Source organism: Mytilus galloprovincialis, chromosome 14 (genome assembly GCF_965363235.1).
Source record: "Mytilus galloprovincialis chromosome 14, xbMytGall1.hap1.1, whole genome shotgun sequence".
Lineage (NCBI taxonomy): Eukaryota > Metazoa > Mollusca > Bivalvia > Mytilida > Mytilidae > Mytilus > Mytilus galloprovincialis.
In genome coordinates this window covers 49828617-49842944 of record NC_134851.1, presented here as the reverse complement: position 1 = coordinate 49842944, position 14328 = coordinate 49828617, and the positions used below count along the sequence as shown (strand labels likewise).

General features: G+C 32.5%; 1 protein-coding gene across 1 annotated transcript in view; it reads left to right on the top strand.

The window, feature by feature from the left end:
- The first annotated feature begins 5014 nt into the window (after window positions 1–5014).
- The window catches only part of LOC143059616 (uncharacterized), a 32568-nt gene continuing 23254 nt past the window's right edge, over window positions 5015–14328 (top strand). The window contains exons 1-6 of the mRNA XM_076233133.1: window positions 5015–5099; window positions 7023–7052; window positions 8767–8802; window positions 10456–10503; window positions 12052–12117; window positions 13271–13330. Coding sequence (XP_076089248.1) covers window positions 5075–5099; window positions 7023–7052; window positions 8767–8802; window positions 10456–10503; window positions 12052–12117; window positions 13271–13330 — 265 coding nt within the window. The 5' untranslated portion in view covers window positions 5015–5074. The remainder of the gene's footprint in view (window positions 5100–7022; window positions 7053–8766; window positions 8803–10455; window positions 10504–12051; window positions 12118–13270; window positions 13331–14328) is intronic.

The window sequence follows — 14328 nt, the reverse complement described above, 5'->3', positions numbered from 1 at the left end:
TAGTTGAGTTGTTTATTACGTTTACAATACATGTTACTTTGCTCCCCCAAAGTTCAGGTTTGAGCAGAAATGTTCCATATTACTTTAACTGAATACAAGTCAAAGCAGCAAGACGTTCCATATACAAGATATTGTTGTTCGGTCGATGTAAGAACAATAATAACTCTGGTGTATCAATATATGAGCATATATTCAAGACAAAGAATCCGAGGAATGTCCATTTCAAATTTTTAAATGAAATTTACACAACGTAAGCTCGTTGTCTGATCAATGTTTCTGTGGATTGGATTTGCCCCACACACCCTCGAGTCCACGATTGGTTCTCCACTCCATGTACTCAACTCTGTGTATTCCAATCCATGTACTCCACTCCGTGTACTCCAATCCATGTACTCCAATGCCAATGCATGTACTCCAATTCATGTACTCCAATCAGCTCAAGTGATTTTTTTTTGTGAAAGCAAAAGAAATATTAACAAATATATAAAATTATATATATTAAATCAACTTTTTATTCTGTTTGTAAAACATTTGAGCTTGATTGTTCATAATGACAATTTGATAAAAAAAAAAAAAAAAAAAAAAAAAATCCAGCAAGGACAAATTTAGTATGAGATATAATTCATCAGTACTCATAAACATCAAACATTGGTGGTCTCGTGGTAGGATTCTATCCTTGAATGTGGATGTTTGTTGATTCGATCACGCTGTTGATTACGAATTGTCTCCCTTATACCACATACTAATCTCGGCTATCACAGTAGATTTTTAGATTTTTAATCCATACTCGCCGTATTTATTCCATAGCTATGTAAAGAGTCGATATTAAATAATTGCTACCCACGGACCCTATTGATTACACTTAAATCAACTGTTATTTACAAAGGTTGTTTTTATATCACTGTTCTCTCTTAAAAAAAAAGAAGCAGGATATATACGATGAACGAGATATATGTGTATACGTACCACACAAACAGCAACACTTTTAATATACCTGTTATCTATATTATAGATGTGATTGGTCGCAGTAAAAAATCCTATATTTTTTTCAAAGTTTTTGTTATATCTTGATAGAAGTTCGTTCAGTTTACAAATTGAATCCCTTATCAAATCAACTTGAAAGAGTTGAAACCAATTTTATTACCAAATAAGAAAAATATTGAACCAAAAAATATAGGAAGAAGATGTGACAATTGAATACAAAAGTCTATCCATGCATGCAGCAATAAAGTGATTGAGAAAAAACAACAACAAAAAAACGTTACATCAAAAAATTAGAATAACCGAGCAAAATCAGGCGACGTTGAAATGGTTAAAATGTTATTGTAAATTTATTTGCTGCAAGTCATATACAAATTTCTTCTGTGATTTGGAACTTTGATGAGGTAACAGAATTAAATATTTTCTTTTATATCCATTCCCAAAATGTGTTCATTTACTGTTTTGAATCACAGTGTATGTCCAATTTCAGTTAAAATCAGTCTTAATTCCAAAATAAATAACCCTCATCGCTTACTTGATGATACCTGCTTCACATGATCAATGATTTTCTAATTATACTGTTAATATTTACCCAAGAAACTGACGTGCGCCATTGCGCAATGGATTGCTTTTGCGTCATGTTAAATCAGTTCGAGGTGTATGATGAAGACATAATCTTTCAATCAGTTTAATTGAGGTCTTGAGCTGGCATGTCAGTAACTGTTAGTAGTCTGTTGTTATTTTTGTCTTTTGTTACATTTTCTGACATCGGACTCGGACTTCTCTTAAACTGAGTTTTACTGTGCGTATTGTAATGCGTTTGTTTTTATACATTGGTTAGAGGCATCGGGGGAGGGTTGAGATCTCAAAAAACATGTTTAACTCCGACGCATTTTTGCGCCTGTCCCAAGTTAGGAGCCTCTGACCTTTGTTAGTCCTGTATGATTTTTAATTTTAGTTTCTTGTGTATAATTCGGAGTTAGTATGACGTCCATTATCACTGAACTAGTATACATATTTGTTCAGGGGCCAACCGAAGGATGCCTCCGGGTGCAGGAGTTTCTCGCTGCATTGAAGACCCATTGGTGGCCTTCGGTTGTTGTCTGCACTATAGTCGGGTTGTTGTCTCTTTGGCACATTTCCATTTTCAATTTCAGATTGACATTTTTGTCTTGGAAAAACATTGTTAACATAATATTATCTGTTTGGATAATGGTACTAAAACGAATATTATGTTACGTCAATGGCCATACGATACTATAGGTTTATCCTAAATATACATGAGATATTTGCCGCTTAAAAAACACCAAACAATCAAACATTCAATCAATCAATCTATCAATAGAAACTTAAAACGATATACAAATATTTTTAATTAAACATTTTAAATATACATTTATAATTTAATTTTTCACACGTCTTCTGATTAGAGGTAGAAAATTTATGAATATGCCCATATTAATGATAATTCATGTCAGCACAGAAGTGCTGGCTACTGTGATACCTTCAGTGAATTAAAACTCCACCATAAGTGGCATCGACCCAGTGGTTGTAAATAAACTTTAAAAATTTTGAATTTTCACCAGACGCGCGTTTCGTCTACAAAAGACTCATCAGTGACGCTCGAATCCCCCTCCCCCACCAAAAAGGCCAAATAAAGTACGTAGTTGAAGAGCATTGAGGACCAAAACTACTAAAAAAATTGCAAAATACAGCTTAGGTAATCTATTCCTGAGGTAGAAAAGATTCAAAAATTTGTAAACAGTTAATATATACATATGACTATATCAATGATAATTCATATCAGCACAGAAGTGCTGACTACTTGGCTTGTGATACCCTCGGGGAATTAAAACCCCACCAGCAGTGGCATCGACCCAGTGGAAAGATGTCTCATAGGCAATACCATATATACTTTATCTTATTCGTTGAATAAAGTTACAATATCAATCATGCGCTGAATTAAATTTCAAATTTCTGAATTGTCTCGATTTAGATAAGAATAGAATCAAGACGGACAACTAAGGGGATGTTTCCTATTGCAGTTGGTAAGTTTGCCTCTCCAAGTTAAATAAATTACAATCATGGTATTCATTCAAAACCATTGCTTGGTTCATTATATTCTCATCATAAATAATAAGCAAGTTATCATTTCTAAATAAATTGTTTCTTTCTTAGTTTTTTTGAAAATCAATTTGTTTCAGAACAGTAGTGACCTCACTAACTTGAGTATCACAGCACAATGAAAGTTCGACGGATTAAACTGTGATGAAAAAGGTAAACAACAGTGGATTCTAGGAAATCAGAATAAAATAAACAATTCTTGGATAAAAATATCACCACATTATTATAAAAGACTAAATGACAAATTTTAATAAACAAATTTGGACGCATGGCAAATTAAGAAAACCCCTACGCAAACCACGCTCTCTTCATGTTTTAATCCTACATATTTGTCACGTGTCCATGATTTGTGTTCATTGTTTTTCAAAGTTGTTATCAATGAACTTCAATACGAAAACCATAAAATTATTGTACGGCTTTCAATAATGAACAAAACTTATACCGTATAGTCAACTATAAAAAAAATTTGGAAAGACACAATGATAAAAAGTTTAAAATTGAAAATCAACGGCCTGAATTATGATTGAAGCAATAAACAATAAAAAGTTTGATTATTGGAATTATAATTATACATTTAATAAATGGCTTAAACAATACTGTATACATATTTTATTTTCTGGTGTTATTTGTTGAATTCGTGTTGAAGAATAAAGCAGATAGTATAAATCTTATCTATTGTTATATATTAGCAATCGACCTTTACATAACTTCTGATTACTTATGTATTTGATTTATTTCATATTTGAGGTATACACACGTCTATTTTTATTCACGACACAGTATATCAATAAAATAAAGTTAAGATTAACGACTTGATAGTGCTAAGTACATTTTCTTGTCTTTAAAGCTCTTTACACAATCTTGTATAATGGGTACCTGGTTTCTATTTGATTGGTTGTACATCTGTTTTGGGTCAACAAATTTCATAGGGGTATCCAAGTGAGTAAAACCCACGAACCCATGAAAGTGAAGTGAAAGACGGCCATTGATTTTCACACATTTCAATATAAAAATGAAGATGTGGTATGATTGCCAATGACACAACTGTCCACAAGAGACCAAAATGACACAGAAATTAACAACTATAGGACAGCGTACTGCCTTCAACAATGAGCAAAGCCCATACCGCATAGTCAGCTATAAAAAGCCCAGAAATGACAATGTAAAATAATTCAAACGAGAAAACTCAAGTCTTTTAGTTATAAACAAAATAATACTGTACCGACACGAACATTTAATACAAAACAATTAAAAAACTGAAGCCGTCAAGTAATCACATGATCGACTATCTGTAAACATGCATTTGTTTCGATTAATAAATTAAAGAGATTGAAGAAACTTATTTGTGAATCTAAACTCGAATGTTGAAAAGAGACTTACAAAATTATGACAAAAAAAGGGAATAAAAAACGATGAGAGACCACCAAAAACATAAAAAAAAAACTAAACACGAACCCCCGAAAAATTGGGATGTTCTGATAGGTTTAACAAAATCTGCTTCATGTGAACACATATTGTGGTTATCCTGATTTGATAAGTAATTTCCCTAACTAATTATATATCACGCAATATTGGATTGGTAATTGACATTTATTCACCATAACAATGTTCTCCAAATTCATGATACCTTAAAGATTTAAAGATATAGACCACTTCCTTTACAAATAGGATTTTCTTATGTCTGAACAAGACATGACGTTTTACTAATTGGTTAACCATCTTTTTCTATTGACCGAATGTGAAATATAGTCAAGATATTGAATTTAACTGGTACTCCAATATTATATTTGTTTTTGCATAATGCAGCATTGTTGTGGTGTGTTGTCAGGAGTGGGACTTCGAGAATACACTTAACAACTATGATAGACATATTTAGATCCAAATTTCAATTGTGTCACGCATATAACTGACCTTTTCAGATTTACTGAATTGTCACGAATTAGATAAGAACAGTTGAACAGTGACAAACATGGGGTTGCTTCACGTTGCTGTTGGTAAGTTTGTTAAGATAAACCCAAGTTGAACTACTGGTAACCTGTAATGTAATGCATCTTAGCCTTGCTATTTGATTTAAAATTGATTTGAGCAAAATGCACTACATAAATGCTTTCTTCAATGAGATAGTTATATAAATCTGATTTTTAGTGCATTTGTACTGCGATTATCATTTTAGTGGCATTACTAATCCATAGTTGTATTGAAATGAACCCATAATGTGTAAATAATACCATAATGATAATATAGGTAATTGTTCATTTAAAATACGACGAATTTCGTAATGATTCCTATTTTGTAAAGTTGTATTATATCGATAAATTTGTTTGAAGCTTAACTGAGATTTGATTGATTTTTGGCGTTTTCAAGCCAATTTTAAGCACCGCATTTAGGCCATTTCTCGGCGGTCAGTTATTATTGGTGGAGGAAGCCGGAGTGCCCAGAGAAAACCACCGACCTTCGATAGAATTCTTTTTCATTCCCAGTCATTTAAGATTGTAGACGAGTGTACCCGCACGAGCGGTGTTCGAAGTCAAAACCTCAGTGTTGACTGGGTAGTTATTACAGTAGTAACTACTTAGACAACTCGGCAACCGACCCCCCTCAGCTTTTCTTCGATGAAATGTCATAGTTTTTTTCCCAACATTATGTAAGCTCATTACACAAAAGAATCACATATTACACTCAGTTATGTATCTTTCTTCACTGAAACCTGTTTATCTTTTCCACCTAATGGCAAACTGTTTGTCATCCTTTTCGATTTATGCGTTTTGATTTTCTCTAGGCATTTTAAAAATTGTGTCTATCATTTATAAAAAATGAAACTCTAATAATAAAAAGCGACGGCGAAAGACACGCGGCGGTATTAAATTTGCGTTTCGAAAAAGGCGCATTATAATTGTGATGTTCTTATCTTAACAATGTACGTCGGTTAAACATTCAATTATCATTTTAATGTTGAAAAAATAGCAGAAATTCAAAATATTGAAAATCAAATCGTGCAATTTAAAGCGTAAAGTTCAACTTCACGTAATCATGAGAAATCTCCAAAGACCGGTGATCAATATGTACACATCTCGGAAGTACTTACAGAAAGTTTTATTCGAATATGATATTAAAACACGTTCAAAATTCCTAAGTGAATGTCACTATACATTTCAAGTAAATAATTAAGGAGGACATTACAAAAAATACAGAAATAATATGAATTCTACCTTTCTTCAAAATGTAGGTAATCATAATTTTACTCTGATATCAAATTAACACAATTGCTAAGACAAAAATCGCTATCTTACTAATGGGCAAATACGAAATCCAGCAAAACAGAAAGATTTTGTATTCACTAATTCATTAATTTCTATAATGACATATCTGCTGTTGTATTGACCTTGTTTGTTTTAATGGCCTGCTTCTGTGCAGCCGTCTCGGTCACTGGAGTGTTATTTCTAAACATTCTCTAACAAGATAAAATCATCATAGATACAAAGATTTAAATTTTGTAAGCCAGACGCACGTTTCGTCTACAAAATTTCACCAGTGACGCTCAAATAAAAATGTCAAAAAGACCAAAAAACAGTGCAAAGTTAAAATAGTATACTAGTACTATTAAATTCACAATATTACGAAAGGTTTTGCTAAATATAGTTGAGGAAATCTATCCCGGGAGTAAAATATCCTTAGTGATGCGAAAAGGTTTTGTTGACAAATAATTTATAACTAAGACCATATATCAATGAAAGGATATGCCAAGACAAAAGTATTGACTACTATTGGTGATTAATGATTTTTTCATTTTCTAAATTTAACAGTAACTGTTTTTCCTATATATTATATTTTAGAATAAACTGAGTTGAAACTTGTGTATCGTTACTTTTGTTGACTAGTATATATGATAATTAATGTGCTATTTATTTTTATTGCAGTTGCCATTTTGTTGCAATCAGCTGTTCAAGGTTTGTTTACCATAGAAATGTGTAGGGTGCATAACAAAATCTTTTCGAAAAGTTCATTTCGAAATGCCTTTTCTTTTTTTTCTTCGGTTAATTAGCAACATTCAATTTTGAGAACGATCATGACATTAATCGTAAGTCTCCAATAATCTGTTAACGTCGATATATTGGAAATTGTTAAGTTATAGTTATTGACCAAGCAAGTCGGTATATGTCATTTAATCTGCACAGCACGAGATGACACAATAATCCGAACGACGTAGGAGTTCGGGTTATTTGGTCATCTCGTGCTGTGCAGATTAAATTACATATACCGATTTGATTGGCCAATAACTGTTTTAACACATGACGCAATCAATTTACGTGAACGTTTAAGAAATGTGGACGTTATTCCGCAATCCACGGATCCTAGGAAAGTTTCTTGTAGGATAACGAAAGGGGGAAATACGACTGTGGTAAGTTTTAAATTAATATTATTTTTTATATTTAGACTCATTCTAAAATTGCGATTTAATAGTCTATTTTTTTTTTATCGTTTCCGTTAAATTTATTCCAAATTTTGTATTTAATTGGTGACGATTAAGACTTTGACAAATTGTGTACTTTCAAATCGGTGTATGAAAAAAAAACATAACTGCAAGGGTTATTGAGTTTAAATTAGATTAATTGTTTTTGAATTTCTTTCCGTCAATGATATGCTTAGAGGAAAAAAGAACCGAGGAAGATGTTAAATTACCTAAATTTAAATGTTAAATAAATAGAAAATACGTTTCTCTTTCAAAACCTTTTACCTTTTACTCCCCGCACCTCCCCCCCCCCCAAAAAAAAAATAATCTTTTTATCAACTGTATTACTTTTTAACACACGTCCGTCTAAATGAAGTCTGCTTGATCCAGCTAATTCCCCTGTTTTAACACAAACTTAAGTATGGTCCTCATTAAATTCGATCCAAAAATAGTCCCTTTAGTTTATAGGAATAGATATCCAAAAAGTCGTTATAAATTCCATTGAGTCTGAAACTAATCCAAATCAGATTTCTTTTATTTGGATATTCTTAGATATACATTTCTTCTTTGGCAGAAATTACCAAAAATGTTTTAACTATCTTTCTAACTTTAAAACACTGATTTAGATTTACGTTGTAAACAAAATATAATAAAATAGTTTATGTCCCAGCTTAGATAAAACAAAATAAAGGAATGAGAAACCTTTCTTTTTCCTATTTTGAAACTACGATGTTTGTACGAAGTTCAACTTTGTCGTAATTTCAAGGCAGATGGCGGATTCGGGGGTGGGGGCGAACAGGTCGTTAACCCTTTGATTGGACAAAGTATCGTGTTTTAGCTTAAAATCGTTAATATTGTCTTTAGTCGCGCTACACTCGCTGATATTTTTTTTTAATTTGATAGAATAACGCCCCTTTCAAAATCCAGGAACCGCCCCTTAAGGTAAAAATAGATTTGAACTGTGCAGTATATCTGAGGTAGTTAATGCACACCTTTGCTGTGCATTATCCAGATTATAGCACAGTAAGAACAAAGAGATTTTACTCTTGCCATGTGTTAAATCAATGAAACCCAACAGGCCATAGCGGACGATTATCTCTACAACAATAGAAAAAAGTAAACACACCTATCTATACGCGAACACTCATACGTGAACATGCCAATACACTTATTGTATTGCACTGCTTTACTAATGTTTTCTTTTTTAACAGCTCAAAGTTACTGCAGCAATGATCAGTCGTATAAAGGTTGTATTATTATTATATACATGTATAAATATAAACCTTATCGTTTGTTATAGCATGTCATCTCTTAAATGTGTTCTTTACTTGGATATTTGATATCTTTGATTGTTGCAGAAACTGTTACAATGGACAATGGTCTTATCGGGTTATCATGTAATATTTTGGCACACTAATTTTACAGCATCGTAGAGTGTCCAAGAGAAAAACACTATGTTTTATCTTGTTGATCCTGTGATATTATGACTCTTTTCTGCACATGCTTTTATCGAGTTATCATTAAACGTTGACATTTGGATTATGTCCCATAATAGCACAAAGGATATAATCGATATATCGTTCAATAAAGGCAACAGAGGAAAAGTCTGTTCAATAGAAATAAATCGATTAAGCGAAAACTGATCTAGGTCGAGGGAAATACTATAACAGGAAAATAATGTAACAACAAAAACACTGAATTGCTACTAAAACTAACGTCAATAATCGGACTATTTGAAAAATAACTGTTACTAAACAGAATTTCAGATTTTCGTATCAAGTCACCGTGTAACGTTCTTGCACAGCACTCCACACGACCATTATCAATTTACCTTTTAATGTTACTACACAGTACAGCACTCCACACGTCCATTATCGATTTATCCTATAATGATACTACACAGTATTTCAGACCTTTAGTAATCTACACAGCATACGGTTCCAATCGCGATATAATTCTATATTACGGATTACAAATGTGTCGAGGTTTGTGATTGGATGACAACATAGAAATGTCAGTGTATATTCAGGAAACTGCCGGGGTATATACGATGTTTTTATCCCCAATTGAAACCTCAAAAACGTCATCAAAACACCGGTTACTATGTGACGTAGTCAAAAGCTATCAGATTGTCAGAGGCTCACAGAGGGGAAATAATGACGTGCTTCAGTCAATAATACATTTTTGATACAAAAACACGCAATTTACACTTCTAATACTTAAATTTAATGTTAAAAGTGTTATTATAAATTATTACATACACGATAAAATTATGATAACAGCAAATTAGAAAATCCTTCATGTATGCCGAACATATTAGGGTTTTCAACTTATCATATATGTGTTGTGAACAAAAACCTGCACAGGAAAATAACATTAAGTCAGGGGTAATCCGTAATATATGTGTAATTCAGGTCTCGGAAAGGGTATATACTGTGACATTCCCGGCTTAGTGCTCATATCCCCTTCGCTTTCGGCTCAGGGGATATAAACTCTAAGCCGGGAATGTCACAGTATATACTCTGTCTGAGACCTGAATAACATATAATATTATAAAGCAATTGTTTTTGTCTTTCTTATTATAGATGAAAATTTTGGCAGATAATTAACACATCAGGCATTGACTGAATAAAACTGCATGGTTATTTTGATTCTTTTAAATTAGACACTTTCCGTTGATAACATTGATTTTTAAACTGAAAATATGGTTTTCCAAGAAGAAATGATTCAAAGGATCACCATGGCTTTTTTTAACAGGCACATAAAACATATAAAGAATAACGAATTTCAATACCTTTCTAAAAATAAGCAAATTGCAATTTAAAAGCAGAAGAGTACAAAATTAATAGGCGGATCTCAGTTAAAATTATCATTTCAGAAAATCCACATTTTTTTTACAGCGTTGTTTAGTGCTATTGAAAATAACCCATGCCTACCTGACTCTGAAGGTAAATACTAGTTTATAAACACGTTATTTAATAATATAAAAAAATCAATAATAGAAAAGCTTTGGCGAAAATATCTCGTAATATTTTTAACTCTGCAATAAAAGATATTATGAATTCTGCAGATATGTTTTGGTAATCTTATTTCACAAGAATATGATAATAAGGAGATGTAGTATTATTGCAAACTAAACAACTATCACACAAATCCCAAAAATTTCTGCCAACAAACACTTCATACAAATCAAATAAAGCAATTCCATACCAAACGAACAAAAAGCCTAACATATAATAGTAAGTGAGAAGAGCAACATTCCTAACACAAAATTACAAAATATAAGAAACTGTGCTGTGTGGACCTTTTGAACCCTTTGGAACAGGACTAAGAAATTTTAGCTGAATTGCATAAAAAGGGAATAGTGTAGAAGATCAAGAGACAGTTATTCAACAAGACACAGTGCTTTAATAGCCAGTCTTATTCATATAGAATAGGATTACATTTTACAGAGCAAATTCCTTACATTATCTGGGTCTCTGATAGTGTTCACAAAAAGCAATTCTATATTTCCTCAAAATGCTCTATATTATAATCGTCATTGAGGGATAATGTACATAAGTTACAAATTTGAAATATATGGACACATATATAGTAGTCTGTTGTTATAAATGTATTATTGCTATTTTGTTTATTTTCTTTGTTTCCTGTTCTGACATCGGACTCGGACTTCTCTTATACTGAGTTTTAGTGTGCGTACTGTTGTGTGTTTGTTTTTCTGCATTAGCTAGAGGTATAGGGGAGGGTTGAGATATAAAAAAACATGTTTAACACCTCCAAATATTTGCGCCTGTCCCTCGTCAGGAACCTCTGGACTTTGTTAATCTTGTATGCTTTTTAGTTTTAGTTTCTTGAGTATAATTCGGAGTTTAGTATGACATCCATTATCACTGAACTAGTACTAGTATACATATTTGTTTAGGGGCCAGCTGAAGACGCCTCCGGGTGCGGGAGTTTATCGCTGCGTTGAAGACCTATTAGTGGCCTTCGGAAGTTGTCTGTTCTATGGTCGGGTTGTTGTCTCTTTGACATATTCCCCATTGCCATTCTCAATTTTACTGTCTACCAACAAAAATTTATCTAGACGTTGTTTTATGAATAATCTCATAATCGTAACTACAAATTCAAACAAGCAAACAAAATGGCCTTTTTCTGAAATATTTTTGAACTAATCAGTCCTGAAATAGATTGTGCAACTGTTCATGTTAATATTTGCATTCATATAAATAAACTCATCAAAGATACCAAGACTAAATTTTGTATATACGCCAGACGCGCGTTTCGTCTACAAAAAGACTCATCAGTGACGCTCGAATCCAAAAAAGTAAAAAAGGCCAATTAAAATACAAAGTTGAAGAGTATTGAGGACCAAAATTCCTAAAAGTTTTGCCAAATCCAGCTATGGTTATCTATGCCTGATGTAGAATAAAGAGTTTTTCCAGGTTATAAACAGTCGACATCTTGTTTGTCCTATACTATGTTTATTTGTATTTCAGTTTGGCATCTATTAAACGGCATAAGGTATACTTCTTGCAAACATCTTGCAGCTCAGAGAATTAATGGTATGTTTTTAAATATGAATTGTTTGAAAAATTATAATAAAAGACACACACACACAATACGAATCAAAAATACAGCGCTTAATTAAGAAAGTGCATATGATACAAGTTCTTATATACTAGGTATTTTCGAGAAGTGCTATGTATTTGGGTTGTTTTACTAAGCAGTCGCTGTCCTTTACTATCAGTCACTCGAAAATTCTAGATTTCTATCATTTAAAATCGAACATTACTATAAATTAGGAATGTATGAATACTCATTCTCTGTTCTGAATTCCTACCTTTCGTCAACTTTGAAAATTAAAATTATACCGATCCAAATCGGAAAGAGCTATTCATTTGGGATGATGATTGAATACACAGCATCTGCTCTTAATTCTTACCCTTCAAAGGGTCAACTTTGAAAATAAAAATTATACCAATCCAAATCGAAAAGTGCTATTCACTTGGAATGTATGAATACACAGCCTCTGTTGAAATCACTTAACCGTCGACAACTTTGAAATGTTTTGGATTATACCATTTCTAAATGCGTAGTGTTATTGATTAAGGATGTATGTCTACGCAGTCTCTGATGTAAATGCAGTGTAACCGGTGTTATCCGTCACACTTAGAGGTCAGAAAAAATGTCGGATTAAGCAGGGTGTCGAATAAGCAGTTTTTTCTGCATGGATAAGCATATTTTGGGACTATAAAAAAGATTCGGTTAAAGCAGGATGTTGTAATACTCAGGTGTCGGATTAGAAAATTACACTGTACTTAACTTGTGTGAAATTTTTCCGTTTCCAGTTCTTATCGCCACTTACTATTCTTTTGGGATGCACATCTTTCCAGTATATGTTGTAAAAACTTATCCTGTCAACTTGGACATTTACAAGCGTGGTTTCGGTTTTGATTTGTATCACTTTAAAGTTTGTTTTAGCAATATCAGAATAATCTGCCAAGTTGCATTTAAACATTATTCCAATGAAGGATATCTTCTATCTTAAATATTGTTGACACTGCTATTGACTGTTTAATTTGAATACTTTTTAGACATATATGTACATGGGACCAATGATAAGATATAGTTCTAGTCACATATTGCAATTCATTTTGGTTGCAAAACCAAGCAGTATCTGTTACTTTTTTACTCAAATTCACGTATATATTGTAGATAAATTTCGACACTATGACGTTAGCCAGTGTGGATGTACAGGACAGTATTCATCCTGGCGTAAGATTATTAAACTAATTGTCAGTGTTGTAATTATATTCAGAAACGTAAACATATCTACTTTTAAAAGTTTTTTTTAAGACATACATGTATTTTATCGATCTAGATTAAAAGGGATGAAATTGAAAACTTAACACTTAGTTAGAAGTATATTTTATTGTTTTACTGATGAATGATTGATTGTTGGTGTTTTTAATCCACCTTTAAGGAGGCTCGCGGGTATAAGATTTTCAGAAAAAAATAAACATTTATTTTTCATTACAAATTTTATGTAGTTACTTTATCATATGGTACAAAAATCATTCCAAAAAATCAATTCGTGTCGGCCCCAGGCGACTTTTATAATGTAGATATCATTGCAAAAGCTCCAAATTATCTCCTTTTGGTGCAAAAATGACATTTTTTTGGCATTAAAATTGAAATATCTTTTTTAACTCATCGGTGATTTATATTTTTTATTGTTGTTTTCGAATAAGCTGTTTTTGTTCAATAGAAAAAAAAGGACATTAACAAAAATGTATGCTTCTTTCGAAGGCAGATTGTGAGCGTAAATGAACAGTGACCCCATTTTTTTATTTCATTTTTCTATTGAGTATAAGATAAAGTTAATTTATAGAAAAATATAGCGAAATCCTATATTAAATAAAAAAAAAATGATTTAGACCCGCGAGCCCCCTTAAGCGCAAAATCGGGCTACTTCGTGGCGGTCAGCTTTTATTGGTGTAAGAAGCTGGATTGCCCGGAAGGCGGAACAAATATCGACCTTCGATAGGAAAGCTGACAACCCAAGTCGATTAAGATTAGAGCCGAATGGACCCTTACGAGAGGGATTCGAACTTACAACCTCAGTTTTGACTGGCTAGTGATTACTGTAGTAGACCACTTGGCCACCGAGGCCCCTGCTGAATGATGCTAGGTAGCTGTTTGATTCACATATATCCAACATCCCCATTTTATCATACTGATATCAAACCAAATGTCATTGAGAAATCTGCAAA